Below are 15,882 nucleotides of genomic sequence, written 5' to 3'. Positions count from 1 at the left end.
TACGAAAAAAATATCAAATGTTGAAATTAGGAAGAGTAAATATGTCTGAATCTGCCAATGAATATTTACAACCTGTCATTACACCTCGCAATAAAATAGCAGATAAATTGTCAACAAGTGACAATAGTGAAAATAACAAAATCAATGAAAATAACACAAATTATAATGAGGAAAAAAATTTGATTACATTTGATAACATGGACATTGGGACAAGTAGTTCTAATTCTAATGATAATGATGTGACAATAACAGAATCTACAAATAAGGAAGAAGAAGAGAATGTTGATGTAGAAAAAGAAGATAAAAATATCAATAAACAGTTGTCTAATTATACAAAAATAATTAATACTTTAGAGTGGGATAAGGAATATGGTGTGAGAAAAATAAATTCTGAATTTAAAATTGGAAATAGTGGGGTTACATTAAAAAATAACAAGCTAGGTGTTGCAAACAAAACATATGAAATGACCGACGGGTTGATGCAATTATTATTTATGAAAAAGCCCAATAAAACATTCATTACTCTCGATGATGAAAAAAACTACAGTGAAATTATTTTAGATACAAATGCACATTTAAAATATCACAAAGCAAAAAATGCTACAAAAAATCAAGCATCACAAAAATTTATGACATTTTTATTACCACACATAACAAATGCTCCGCATGGATCGGGATTTTCTTTACCAACAAGTATGATTATTCAATCAAAGAATTCCAATACTTTTGATAATGTTTGCTGGGATGATCCGAATGAGCTTGTTAATGGATTACGTTTACTATGTGCTTCACAAACTGCTGGCAATCCAAGTCACAACAATGAATTAATGTCGATAATTGAAGAATTGAGAAAAGCAAATATTATATATTAAATCAGAATAAAAATTCAGCATCAGTCATTATTTAGATATTAGTGAATAATGAGTGAAATTAAAGAAGATGTTGTACGAGAGTTGCACACTCAAGCATGCAAAAATTTTCTGAGACGTAAAGTTGACATTCGTGACAAGGACGAATGTTGGCAGGCTGATCTTGTCGATATGATTGAGCATGCACAAGTAAATTCTGGGTATACATATATTCTAACAGTCATTGATAATTTTCTAAAATTCAGCTGGGCAATTGGTCTCAAAAGTAAAACAGGAAAAGAAGTCTCTGCTGCAATGGAAAAAATATTTAAACAAGGACGAGTTTGCAAAAATCTTCATGTTGATCAAGGAACAGAGTTTTATAATGCAATTTTCGAAAAAATGTTAAAAAAATACAATGTCCATTCGTATTCAACATATACACATTCAAAAGCATCAATCATTGAACGATTTAATAAAACAATTAAGAATAAAATATGGTTTCAATTCAGTTTACAAGGTAGCTTGGATAAAAATGGATAGAAATATTACAAGAATTGATTGAAGAATATAACAATACGAAACATCGAACAATTAAAATGAGACCTTGCGAAGTTGTTGGACAAAATATAGAAACTTTAAAACAAACTGTATATGACAATTCAAATTATTGTCATGTAAAGCCGAAATTTAATGTCAATGACAATGTACGAATCAGCAAGTATAAACACATCTTTGAGAAAGGCTACAAACCAAACTGGACAAATGAAATATTTACAATTATAAAAATGAATAAAACTGCACCTGTAACATATAAACTTAAAGACTATCAAGAGAATCCAATACAAGGATGTTTTTATAATGAAGAATTACAGCGTGTCAAACATTCTGACATTTATTTAATTGAATAAGTAATGAAAAAACGGGGTGATAAAATATAAGTAAAATATTTGGGTTTTGATAATAGTCATAATGAATGGTTAAATAAAGAAGCAATACAATAAATTTTAAATGATTATATTTATTTATTCATTTATTAATCACCACAATAATCCTTAATTACATTTTTTTAAACATTAATATTGACATGCACATATCCAATGGGGCATGAATTTTTTTTTCTTTTATTTATTTATTTACATTATTTTTATTCATACATTTATCTACATACTTATTCTACATCCATCGGTATATCGTTTGAAAATTTATCAATATTATTATCATAAATATCACTGCCATTAACATTTGGATACCAGGGTAAAGTATCTGTACTATTGGCAATCATTTTTCGTTTATCATCACCTGAGCTTAAAGCTAATTTTTTTTGTTTGATTGTTGTCACTACATGGCGTTTAGATTGAATAAAATTTGGTTCCGGAAAAATATTTGTATTATTAAATAAACAATGTTTAAAATCGTCAAATGTTATAGTCTGCAATGCAGCCTTTTTTACACCCTTTGCTTTTGATTGTATTAGATTTTTTTCAACTAATGCTCGAGTAGAATACATTTTAGCCCTTAAACCAATAAGTTCTAATAATATCTTACCACTAAACTCATCTTTCATTAGACCAATCTCTTTATTATCTAATTGTATTATACCAAACGGATTCCCTTGTTAATAATTCGATGTATCAAATTTATGCGAATCTCTTCTCATAATTTTGTATACATCATGATCATTGATACCACATATAAGTGAATCTGTATCAGTATAATACAACTTTACAATATTTGGAAATACCTTATGCAAATAATTATAGAAAAAATCATAAATATAAATTTTCAATGTGTCTAATACAGCCATACCAGCATATATCGGCTTGTCAAATGAAACTTTCATTCTACTCATTTCAATGACAGTCATACCACCTATAATATCGGATCCAACATAATTAGGTTTAGCTATTAAAGCCTTTGCCCCATAACAACCCTCAGCTTGTGTAACAATTCGTACATCTCTATGTCTACGGCAATCTTCCATTAATTTACCAAAAACGGAATTATTTTGTCCCTTGAAATATGCTACTTGAAATTCATTTGTAGCTTTTTTACGTAGATCGGTATTTAAATCAATATATTTTTTTAACCAGTCTTTCTGTTGGAATTTTAGAACGCGATGAACTTGAGTTAATTTCAAGCCTAACTGCAAGTACATTTGTAAATTTCGATAATGAACAATATACTTTTTCTTGGGATAAAATGTTGTTAATAATTTTTTAAATTTTGATGTTGGGTGTGGTGGTAGATCATGTACTGGTGCTAAGGGTAAATCGCGATGTTTATTCCAAAGTTCTGGGCTATATGATGAATTAACTTCTAGAATATAACCCCATTCAGCATCTACAGCAATTGATTCTAGTGAATTTAAATAAAAATTTTCGGCAAAATTTTTCCCACTGAAAATTGGCAAAAGGTAAATGTGTTCTCATTGCACCACCATACATATTGTTGACATCACAGTACATTAAATAATATTCTGGCATATTAGGGTTAAATGCATCACCCATATATATATTATTTGCAAGCACATGATGACTTGAACACTGAACTAGCCCACCACGAATCCCACCCTCAATAAACAACATCATCTCTGAATCAGTCAATAATTCTAATTTTACTTGTGTAATTTTTAACATTGCTTGCATTGATAATGATGGACTGGTTAAAAAATGTAATGGATCAAGCTGATATGTATGCATTGTACTGTCTCTAAAATTTTCAAAAATATCTGCCAATAATAAAATATCAGTTCTTAAGTATAAATCTGAATATTCACCAAGTGTTCTTATTTTAAATGTATTCCAAACTTTGCAGGCATGCTCATAATCAACATCACTAATATGAGAATTATTTAATATAGAAAAGAAGTCATTTTTAGATGGTAAACTTGGTCTTTCTAATTTATCAAAATCAGACACATATTCATATGGAAATGTCACTTTTTTCGTAACTAAATTGAATTTATTAATATCCGGATAAAAGTGCTTGGTTATTTTTTTATCTTGATCATTTAAGTAAGATGATAACTTGTCAATGCTTGATGGCATAAACCCAAATGAATCAATAAATCTAAGTTGGATCCTAGTTCTTTTTACATACTTTGTAAATGAAATATATTTCTCTCTATTTACTGGGAGTAATTTAATATTGCCTGGAAATCTAGTAGCTTATTTTACAGTTAAATGGTGTGAATCATACCCACTCATATTATGACTTACACAATTAATTATACATGACTCTTGATAATCAATGTTACATGTACGATGTGCGGCACCCCGATAGGTTTTTTGAAAATGATGATGATCTCTTACTTTTGGATCCTTGATGGTAAATTGCTTCTTGTAGAGGTATCATATTTTGTTTTTTTTTTTGACACGAAGTGTCCAACCAGAGTCTTTCATCTCACACTCTTCACTTTGGGTTTTTACTTTTTCTAATTTAATTGACAATTCTTCATCTAAATTTGTTGACTGAAGCACAATTACACAACCACTTGAAAAATATTTAGTTTCTATTGTTATTTCTTCACTTTTTACAATTTCATATTGACATGATAAACTAAATTAAATTTATATCCATTTTTTTCTGTTAATGCACACCTCACTTTTTCAATTAATAAACTTTTACAATTATTTAAAAAACTAACTATATCAATATGTCCTAAATTTATGATTGCACCTATTGTAATTACACCATTGAAAACACTTGCAATATCTTTCCACACAATACGTTCTTCTTCCACATTGTTTCCTTCATCATCACTAACACTAGCATTATTTATATTGATATTATTGATATTGTTATTATCATCAGAAGCACCTTTACCACTGATTTTTTTTAAAACATTTCACTTTTTCTAGTTCACGCGCGGCAATTTTTTTTGTTATTGCAAATAAACTTTTTTTGTGTGAATTTAATGCACTATCTCTCAAAATATGATTGTACTCGTTTATTTTTTGTTCAAAAATATCAATACTATCTTGAATAATATCACGATCTCTTATGTCTTTTACACGTTCACGTTCACTCTCAAAAAATTTTCTATGTATTAAATGTGTAAAGATTGACATTGATTGATCAACTTCAATATTATTTGCCATGATTTTTTTTTTTTTATTTGTCCTTTAACCAAGTTACTTGAAAAGAAAGTTGCAGGACTGTTCGCTCATAAGTTTTCTGTCCAATATATATAGGCAAAAAAATAATATTATAATTATTCAAGAACTGCATGTGCACAATGCTGAAACCTGTACATACTGACTCAAGCTTTAGACAATAAAATTTTGAGAAGTATATTCCAAGGGATTCATTTTTCGACACATCATTGTACAAGCAACATATTTATTTGGCATGTCATTCGTCAAACTTTTATCTGAGAATTGGCAATGTGTTGCATTTACAATTTTGTATTTTTTCTTTTTTCTCCGGAACCAAAATTAAATATTATTTTTTTTTTGTCATCTTTTTATAATTTTCCCCGAAACAAAAAAGTGAATATTATTTTTCACACATCTTTACATATAGCATATGTGCTGGGACTTATAAGTCATTGCTGGATACTTTTTTAAAGACATTATGCACATGCAAAAATCACCAGCAGTTCAACTTTTGGATTATAACATAATCCTTGAAATGTTCATCTGACATTTTGGCAACGGAGAAATTTTCGGATTTTCATGGAATTTTCACTTCACACAATGTTAAAGTCTGGCATTGGAATAATCTTTACACATCTTTAGTACACCTGTATGTACTGTTTTATAATCTTTGATTTACACATATGGGGTTTTCAGTTTAGACAAATTTTTAAACCAATAGAATTTCAGGGTAAGTTGTGGGAGAAGTCAATTTTGTCTGTATATAAAGACGTACATTTACAATATTCAGCATTAAAATTGAAGTCACAAAAATGGAAGGTTCAACATTCTCAAACTTGGTAAGTAAAATATTATTAATATTCTCTCTAAACATTCTATATTTACTGTGTAATATTTTCTTATTGTACAATCAGTTTTCTACTTGATACTAATTGATGTGAATTTTTTACTTATAATATTAATTTGCAATTTTAAACATTTTAGCTTAAGATTCATACTGATGCATTGAAACCAATGGTCAGCTTTGAGTTACGCTGTCGAGAACGTGTGGAAAAGGGAAGAGCTTTTCCATTTTCAAAACGAGCAAGTCAGTTGAGATTAATTGAGTATCACACTTGTGCAATTGCTGGATTAATCAGGTCATCGATGCTCTATAAAAATTTTTGTATGTGTTTTTGCTACTTTCAATATAAATATGTAAATGAAAAATAATTCTAATCACTTTGTTACAGGTGGCTTTGAGCTTAAACGTGATCAATATGACGAAATGAGGATTGATATACGTAAGTATTTGCTATGTACTTAAAATAATCATTATTATTGTTATTATTATGAATATGTAGTAATAGTTGAGTAATTTTGAATTTTATTTGTTATAGATCAATTAGCTGGGACTGACTGGAGGGATCAAGACGATAGAGCACTTGCAGACCATGATGCTCCATACAACATCACATCTAATGGTAAATTTCATTTTATTTTTATTGAATAGATAATTTATAATAATAATTTGTAATTTAATTTTATTCATTCATCTTGTTTCATAGGAACTTTCCAAATCACAAAATCACCAATGTGTCGAGCATTAATTGTGTACAGTAAGTATCAATTAATAAATAAACACTTTTTAATTTCATGTATATTTATTATTGTTTTATTTGAATTTTCGTTTCATTGCAGAAATTACACCCCGCGGCATTTTTGGGATGGCCATCTTGATGGTGTCATATCAGACGAGGAGATGGAGGAAGATGAGGATGACAATGAAGAAATAATAGAAGTTGGAGATGAAGATGGTCATGCTGATAAAGGAATTGGTGATGAAATTATTGATGTATAACAATAACAGTTTTAGAATTCAAATAAAAATTATTAAATCATATTCATACATGATTATGCTTCATTTTTATATTTTAATACAATTTAATTTCCATAGCATTCCTCGATTATTTATTTATTTAGTCATTTATTTATGTTTGAGTAGTAAAAAATTTTATAATATATGTAAAATTTTGATTTTATAATATACATATATTGATTTATATTTATATTTGATAATATTTTAAATTCGAATATTCATAGAAATATTTTATAAATCAAGTAATGCATTGATCCTATGGCTAAATATATATGGAGCCATCGAACATCACCTTCAGCAAAATGCTAGTGTGGTCCTGAGCATTAGGCTCTCGACTCTCACCCAGAGGGTCCGGGTTCAAATCCCCGTTGGAACAAAAATTATTTAAAAAAAAAAGAAACAAAAACAAAATGGCGGCTCTATCAATTACGAAGTTCATTTATTTAATTACACAGCGGGGGTCTTTGATATCAAATTGTCCCAGAACCTGCTTTGGTACACTACTATAATGATAATAATATTCAGAATATTTTAGACTTGATAGAAGTTTTGGATGATGTTCAAATGAATGTGTAATGTCCGGCGGTAAACGCCCGAACTTTTCCATTTTAATTTGTTCATTACACATTCAGGGTGTATTTTCGTGGTGTAATACCACATAAATTACTAAAATCACCAGGAATACCAACCAACACAAGGATAACTCAATTACTCTATTATTTAAATTTACGAAATTAGCAAGAAATATTATAGAATATTTATTTATACTAAGTGGTTTTTATTTAAATAAATATAATAAAACGAATTAACAATTTAACTGTTTATTTATTTAGCACAAGAAAAATTTAATGCTTTCAGGCTGAGTGTTTCTTGTAAACTGCTGAGAAAAAAATACATATTTTATTTAGAGTTGGATTTTCCTTTGTTTCTTTTGTCAAAGGAAAAATTCATCATAATTTAACAAAGAAAAATAAAAAAGGGGAAAAAGAAAAATATAGAAAAATATAATTTAGAGGTAAAAATGAAATAATAATAATGATTTAAATTTACTATATTTTATGTTTAAATTTATATGTATGTGTTGAAAATGTGTGTATACATTTGTGCGTCTGCGCGACCGCTGCAAGCGCCACACTACTCCCTCCTTAGTCGCTTTCTTGGCTGCGCGAAAGAGACGTTTCTTGAATATGTACGGAGTGGCCTGTCAGAAAAAGGTTGACTTGTTGGGTTATGTTCATTGTTGTTGTTGTTGTTGTTTACGTTTGGCAGTTGATCATCTGTTCTATTTATATATGCTGGTTTAATTCTGTGCACTAAAATATTTTTATGTGTACCATTCACGTTTTTTTTATATACTGCATCAGATATTCTTTCAATTACTTTAAAAGGTCCAGTATGGTGTCTCCAATGGTGCTTTTACATGATCTGAACGTATAAATACATGTGTACAGGTGTTCATATCTTTTAATACAAATATTTTGTTTTTAGCATGGATAGCTGTTGAACTAGGTTTAATTTCTCTCATAATTTCACGGTGCTTTTCTATGAAGAACTGTGGATTAGTTGACAACACATTGTCAATGAAAAATTCACCTGGCATTCTCAACCCTGTACCATACACTAATTCGGCTGGTGTTGCTTGAATGTCTCCCTTGAAACTCATTCTTAGTCCCAACATCACTGTGGATAATATTTCCAACCAAGGTTTTGTTGAACACATTAAAGCAGCTTTCAGGGTACGATGCCATCTTTCCACCAGACCATTTGCTTGAGGATGATAAGGTGTAGTTCTATTTTTACGTGCTCCAATAAATTTAGCTAGTGCTTGGAACAACGTTGATTCGAATTGTGTACCTTGGTCTGAGGTAATTGTAACTGGTGTACCAAATTGTGTGATCCAATGGTCAAATAATGCTGTCGTTATTGTTTCAGCTGTTATATTAGTGAGTGGTACAGCAACTGGCCATCTGGTAAATCTATCAATAATTGTCAGACAATATTGATAATTCTTAATATTTGGCATCATAATTATATCAATATGGATATGGCTAAAGCGTTCATTTGGTACTGGTATTTGATTTATTTGATGTTTGTTGTGACGTTGCACTTTGGCTCTCTGACATTCAACACATTCTTTGGACCACTTGGTAACATCCTTGCACATGGAAGGCCATACAAATTTTTCTTTCATGGAACTAGATGTACTTCTAATGCTTGGATGTGATGCATTGTGTACCACTTTAAAAGCCATTTTTCTCAGTGTTTTGGGTAAGTATGGTCTGACAATGTTGTTTGTAACATCACAATATATATCAGTATTATTATCAGCAGTTATATTTTGTAGATTTAATGATGTTGAACCTTGGATTATGTCTTGTAGTTCAGCATCATGTGCTTGTTCTTCGTGTATTGTCTGAGTGTTTAATTGTGTTGGCATTGTGATTGTATTTATACGAGATAGTGCATCAGCCACAACATTATCTTCACCTTTCACGTAAATTATATCACTAGTAAATTGTGAGATATAATCCAGCTGCCTGACCTGTCTTCCTGAAGCTTTGTCCAGCTTTTTATTGAACATATGGACCAATAGCTTATGGTCAGTTTTAATGGTGAATTTACGACATTCTAGCAGATGCTTGAAATGTTTTATTGCAGCAAAAATAGCCAGCAATTCTCTGTCGTAAGTACTGTATCTTTTTTCTGATTCACTTAATTTTCTAGAAAAAAATCCAATTGGTACCCAATTGTTATTTTCTAATTGTTCTAGTGATGCTCCAATTGCTGTGGTGGATGCATCAGTGTTTAATGTGACTGGAGCTGTTGCTGATGGGAAGGATAGTTTTGTAATTGTTGCTAGGCACTTTTTACAAGCCTCAAATGACTTGTTTGATTCGTCATCCCAAGGTATTATTCTTTTATCATTCTTCTTAGCATCTTTGAGGTGTTTATTTAATGGTAACAACATGTGAGCAGCTCTTGGTATGCATTTTCTATAATAGTTTACCATACCTAAAATCCTTCTTAGGTCCATGATGGTGACTGGCTTGGTGAAGTTGATTATTTTATCTACGTTGTCTGTTGTTGGTGTAAATCCATCCTTGTTGATGTTGTAACCCAAGAATTTTATTTGAGATTGTCCAAGTTGACATTTGTTTATGTTTATTGTCAACGAGTGTTCTTTTAATTTTTTAAATACTTGTTTTACCTACCAGCATTGGAAACAAATCTTGTATGATAGGAGGTGGGTATTTATCTGGTTGTGTTATACTGTTTAGTCTTCTATAGTCACCACAAAGTCTCCATTCACCAGTTTTTTTACGTGTTAGATGGATAGGGCTTGCATATGGACTACTTGATGGTTTTAATATACCACATTCAAGAAGTTCATTTATTTGAGCTCTTGCTGCTGCAGCTTTTTTGATTTGTTTATCAGCCTTCGGTGAGTTCGTCTCTTCGACGGAGGATTGGAGCCATCGCCGCGATAAGGTTTACGTGTCGAGACATCTTATAAACATCGAATAGGTTCCCTCATTGATGTCATGTATAATAGTCTTGACCTTACACAGAGCCTCGCACAAGTGATCCTTTATTTATTAATAACCAACTCCCATTGGTTATTAACGCGCAAACGTTAACAAATAAATAATCTATATCTATTCCGATGATTATTTATTTCGAGAACCCACGAAATAATAAATTTCGTTACAATATAGAATGTGGCTGAAATTAGCAACTACGTCCAGCAACTAGGAACAGTCAAAGAATAAAACTATCACCGCATAGCCGCCGCACTAACTGGCTGCCGCTGGATTTCCAGCAGAACGGTTAGTTGGTAGTCTACTGGTTCCAGATGACCAATAAGCTGGTGATGTTGCATTTCCAGCAGATGCACTATTTGCTGTTGTTTTGCTGGCTCCAGGTGACCAATAAGTTGTTGACCTTGGTTCAGCTGCTGACCCTGATCATGCTGGAAGTGGACTTCCACCTTTTGAATTAAATGGTGGTCTATATCCGCCCCTTGCACTTGGTGGTAGACACCCAGCTGTTCTGGTTATCACCGGTGTAGTATTTACAGCAGATGGCTTTGGCTGGCTCATGAAAGTACCAGCAAGTAAAGGATCAGTTATTTCCGGTTCCTTACTGTGTGGAGCTAACTCATATTCGTTTATCACCTTTCTTACTTCTTGATACATTTCAGTTTTCAAGACTGGGTGAGCATATGCTGAATCAAAATCAGCATCCGGTGCAGGTGCTAAAGACTGTGGTCTTCTCACCACTACTGGTACGATTGGCTCTTCACTTGGAACCTGTACCGGTTCACGTTTCGCCTCCGGCAGCTTTTTGTGAAGTTTAGCTCTTTCCAGCATACCAAATTTAATTTGAGCGTAATCTACATTCTCAACAGTTTTTATGCTTGGCTTGGGTTTTAAGCTAACATCCAAGCTCGGGACCTCAGTAAATATTCTAAAAACTGGTTTAGGTTTAACCTATCTAGCTGGCTCTACTGCTGTAAAAACTGGATGGTATAGATCATCATCAGTTCTTCGAATATCCAGGTCCAGTGGTATGATAGGATCATTTAAATTAATTGAATGCAAGTTCGGTGTGGTTGCTGCTGGACTGGTTCTTCCAGGCTATTACCTCAATATTTCCAGTCTGTTGTGGTGCTAACTTATTGGTTTGAATGACTGGCTCTTTCAGGTCAATCAATTTAACAAGTTTTGGCGGTGTAACTGGTTCAGATTTTAATTCCCCAGTTTGTTGTGTTGATAACTCAGCTATTTTAACAACTGGCTTTTCCGGCTCTGCTGGTTTTGGGCCAGTTGGTATATCAATCCTTTCCAATCAAACTTCAGGAATACCTTGGTCAAGTCGTACAAGCTTGGTAGGGACAGATTTGAGTGATGACGCTTCAAGATCTGAATCCCCACCAGGAGTACAATCTAACGTGTCCCCAGCAGAATTTGTTTCCATCTTATCCAAGATCTCAGCGATGTGATCATTGTCGGTCAACAGACTACCTGTATCTGAATGATCCAACATAGTCTCATCAACAGTTGTTGAATTTACAGCTTCATTAGTTGGTACATTTACAGCTGTATCAGGTGGTGAATTTACTGGACTTTGTGGTGTCATCAGCTGTTGATAGGCTGCAGTAAAGGCTGTTGACAAATCTGGATTAATGCCAGCAACTGTACCAAGTTCCTGCTGATAGGGCTTTAAGGGATCTAGTCAAATTGATTCCTGAGTCCTGTTAGTTGTAACTGGTACTGATGGTATGTTGAGCTCTGGTGTCATCTTTCTAGGTGGTTCCCTGACGTCTGAATCATCACTGTCAAAGTCTATCTATATGACACCAAAGAGTCACTGTTGGTTCTTCCTGCTGACCTTAGTGCCCTCATCTATAACATATAAAAAAAACAACGGGTAGTTTTCCTGTTTGATTAGATTTTGATTCGGAGCTATCTAAGGCTTAAGATCACTATTGATGATTGGCCTAAGATCTTCCCTAAAAAGCCCGACAGTTCATATCGAGTAGGAGAATATTCTGTGGTGACAACGACAGGACCCTCATACTTCTTTTCAAGACCAGCTGAATAATGACGAGCTGCATTGGAAAGAGGATGAGTTTTTCTTAATACCAATTCACCAACAGAAAATTCTGATTGACGATGACGAGAACTATAAGGTAATGCCTGCCTATCTGATGCTTCTTCACGAGCATAAATTAACGCTTGTCTTAGAATATTTAATCGTCTCATCCGGTCATTCCACTTCTCGATTGGGATTGGAATCAGATTGGATTGGCCTTCTAGTTCAAATCGAAGTGAATTGGGTGGACGAGGTTCTCGACCAGGATTGGCGAATGAAGGAGATGTTAACAAAGAATCATGGTAAGCAGTATTGAAAGCGAATAGAAATTCTGGCAAAAACTGATCCCAGTCTCGATGGTTACCATCAAGATAGGCTCAAAGCATGTTCTTCAAACTTCGGTTCACCCGCTCCGCTGGATCAACCTGTGATACGGGGGGGTGGTTTGCAGGTTGATTCCTGCCCACGCAGCCAAAGATTTAATTTCTCTATTAACAAACTCAGTACCATTGTCTGTTATCAATATACGTAGTGCCCCATGGCGAAATATAATAAGATCTTCTAGTCATTGCCGGATGACACGGCCAGTTGCTGCTCGTAACGCAGCTAGCTCGACATACTTCGTCATCTGGTCCTGAATGACTAAAAGATATGAACGACCAGCTTTTGATTTAGGTAGAGGTCCTATGATGTCAGCAGCTATCACTGACCATGGTTCACGTACAATCCCATGAAACCCCGAGGTTTAGCTGAATCAGACTTGGTACGTTGGCAAATTCCACAACGTGATATAAAAGTAGAACTTTCTCTAAACATATTCGGCCAAAAATATTGCATAGCAACACGCTTCTAAGTTTTATCTATACCCAAATGACCTTGATGAGGTGGTGAATGACATTCAAGTATTGCCTCTTCTCGCAATTCCTTCGGTAAGACCAACTTCCAAGCAGAAAGGTCTTAGAATTCCGTCACTATAAAAGACTGTGGCCGGTGAAAATACAGCCGGTCTTCCACAATCTTCCCGTCAGGATGGCTATCAGGAAGATGCAATACTTTACGAATTTTCTTACTATACCAACGATCTTCTGTGACTGTTGGATCTTGAACTAGATTGATTCTGTCGGGTGAACGCGACAGAGCATCTGGTACATGATGATGAGCACCCTTACGATGGACAATCACAAAATTATATTGCATGAGTTCTAATGACCAACGTGCTAGATGACCAGTTGGATTTGCAGTGGTCAGTTATCACAGTGAATGAGTAACCCTTCAGATAACAATGAAATTTCCGGATTGACCAGATTACAGCCAAGCATTCCTGCTCAGTTACTGAATAACGTGTTTCTGTATCAGTTATTGTACTACTAGCATATGCAATTAATTTTTCTTCATTATTGTTGGTTTGAGTCAGAACTGCTCCAAGACCAACACTGCTGGCATCCGTTTGGAGAAAGAATGGAGCAGTGAAATCTGGGCTTCCGGTAGTGAGTTGGTGCGGTAGTGAGTCTAAGTTTTAATTCACGAAAGCTGTTGATCTGCGCTTCCTCCCAGATCCAAGAATATCCTTTTTAGTCAGTCTGGTCAAGGGCTCTGCTAATGAAGCAAAGTCTGGTATAAACCTGCGGTACCAGGATGCCATACCAAGAAAACGACGAAGTTGTTTGGTGTTCAACGGTGCTGGATAATCCACCACCGCTACGGTTTTCTCTGGATTGACCTGAAGACCGTGTTGATTCACCAAGAAGCCCAGGTATTGAACTTGAGAACAACAGAAGTGACTCTTCTCGCGATTGATAGTGAGGTTAGCATTTTTCAAGTCACGTAAAACCCGATCTAACAAAACGAGATGTTCCTCGAATGATTGTGTTACAATGATAATGTCGTCCAGATAGACAAAGACCTTCGGATAATACTGGTGGCCCAGCAATCGGTCGGCCAATCGCTGCATCGTCGTGGGACTGTTGGATAATTCAAAGGGCATCCGGAGGAAGTAGTACAGTCCATACCCGGGTATAATAAATTCTGTAATTTCACGTGAAGCTGGTGTAAGTGCAACTTGGAAAAATGCTTTACTCAAATCGATGGTAGTAATATAATGTGCTTGACGAAGTTCATCCAGGATGGCTGTCATATCCGGAATTGGATAAGCATCCTCCTTGGTAACGTCATTTACTTTTCTAAAGTTAACTGTTTGAGACTTGTTGAACTGTATGATTGTGAAACAGGAATAGGAATAGTTATAGGCATTGAATAAGAACATCCGTTTTTAAGTAAAGAAAACTGTTTAACACTGTTATTTAATATAACTGAGGTTTATGTACATTTTATAAGTATTGTCGTTGTTTAAAATAATAATAAGTGTAAGATGAAATAACGTGTCACATATGCCGTAGATTGTATTAATCTTGGCACTTAGTCTGTGGTTTGTGAACGATCTCAAAGCTGATTTACGCTCGATATTATTGATCTGACCCAATTTGTTTGATATGTTCTGTGTAACTTTGTGTGTAACTGAATTAGGTTTATAAAGTAATACGTGTAACTGAATTTAACAATGTGCAACTGACCAAAATATGACTATAAAGTCTGTGTACGTAACTTAAGCGTGTTGCTTTGTGTGAAACGTGAAACTAACTGACTGTTGCCGGCCGACCAGCGATCAGTGTGTGTGTGAATGTATGTGTGTGTTTGACTTAGTATTTTGAGTGTGCTGCCACTTTACATGTATGTCAGAGTTTCTCAAACATTAACACTAAGTCTATATTTTTCTTTACCTTTTGGCACCAGCACCACTGGGCTCGCCCACTCACTTTGAGAAGGTTCAATGATACCAGATGCAAGCATCTTGTCGACGTCCTGCTTCATCACCGCAAGCATGGATTTGCTCTGTGCGGCTTCTGACGTATGGGTGGATATCCACCAACGCCAATGTGGTGCTGAGTCAGGTGAGTGACAGGAAATGGTTTGTCAGGTGATGGTGCCTCAGGAAGATTGTCAGTCAAAAATTCTTTCAGTTTTGATTCTTGATCTGGCTCAAGTGTCCTTAGTCCAAGACAGTATATTTTGGTGGCATTGACAGCTAGTGTGAATAGGTGTCTGTTTTCTGGGTTATCCCTATAAAACCACGGCTTTTCACCAAAGTCAATCACCATACCTGCTGCTTGTGAAAAGTCCATACCCAGGATGTAGTCTTCTGATAAAGAAGGGAGGATAAGTGCCTCTGTCTTGGTTGCTTTATCAGCTACTACAAGAACTACTTGCATAGAATATAATACAGTTTCAACTTGACCACTTGCCGTTCTGGTAGAAGATGATAATCGACTTGACGATCAGGATAAAACTGACGTCTTGGATTAGCTGGAGGCTGTTCAAGTAGAGGGCGATAAGCGACTTGACGATCAGGATAATCCTGACGTCTTGGATTAGCTGGTGGCTGTTCAGGTAGAAGACGACGTCGGTTGGCTCTTTCTCGAAGGTT

General features: G+C 34.2%; 2 protein-coding genes across 2 annotated transcripts; both read left to right on the top strand.

Moving 5' to 3' along the window:
• The first annotated feature begins 920 nt into the window (after window positions 1–920).
• On the top strand, window positions 921–1,391 carry LOC122854645. Its single transcript, XM_044155538.1, has 2 exons — window positions 921–1,069; window positions 1,115–1,391. The coding sequence occupies exons 1-2, from the start codon at window positions 921–923 to the stop codon at window positions 1,389–1,391; spliced, it is 426 nt and encodes a 141-aa protein (XP_044011473.1).
• A 56-nt stretch (window positions 1,392–1,447) lies between these two features.
• On the top strand, window positions 1,448–1,759 carry LOC122854568. Its single transcript, XM_044155410.1, has one exon. It carries the CDS (start codon window positions 1,448–1,450, stop codon window positions 1,757–1,759), a length of 312 nt encoding a protein of 103 aa, XP_044011345.1.
• Window positions 1,760–15,882: the final 14,123 nt, after the last annotated feature.

The sequence above is a fragment of the Aphidius gifuensis genome, linkage group LG1 (assembly GCF_014905175.1).
Source record: "Aphidius gifuensis isolate YNYX2018 linkage group LG1, ASM1490517v1, whole genome shotgun sequence".
NCBI lineage: Eukaryota > Metazoa > Arthropoda > Insecta > Hymenoptera > Braconidae > Aphidius > Aphidius gifuensis.
This window is presented reverse-complemented; position numbering and strand designations above follow the sequence as displayed.

Excerpts from the sequence above, each read along its gene's own strand:
- LOC122854568 (XM_044155410.1), top strand. The coding sequence starts at position 1,448 with ATGAGACCTTGCGAAGTTGTTGGACAAAATATAGAAACTTTAAAACAA.
- LOC122854645 (XM_044155538.1), top strand. The coding sequence starts at position 921 with ATGAGTGAAATTAAAGAAGATGTTGTACGAGAGTTGCACACTCAAGCA. Across the intron at positions 1,070-1,114 it reads CATGCACAAGTAAATTCTGG|CTGGGCAATTGGTCTCAAAA; the intron begins GTATACATATAT and ends TCTAAAATTCAG.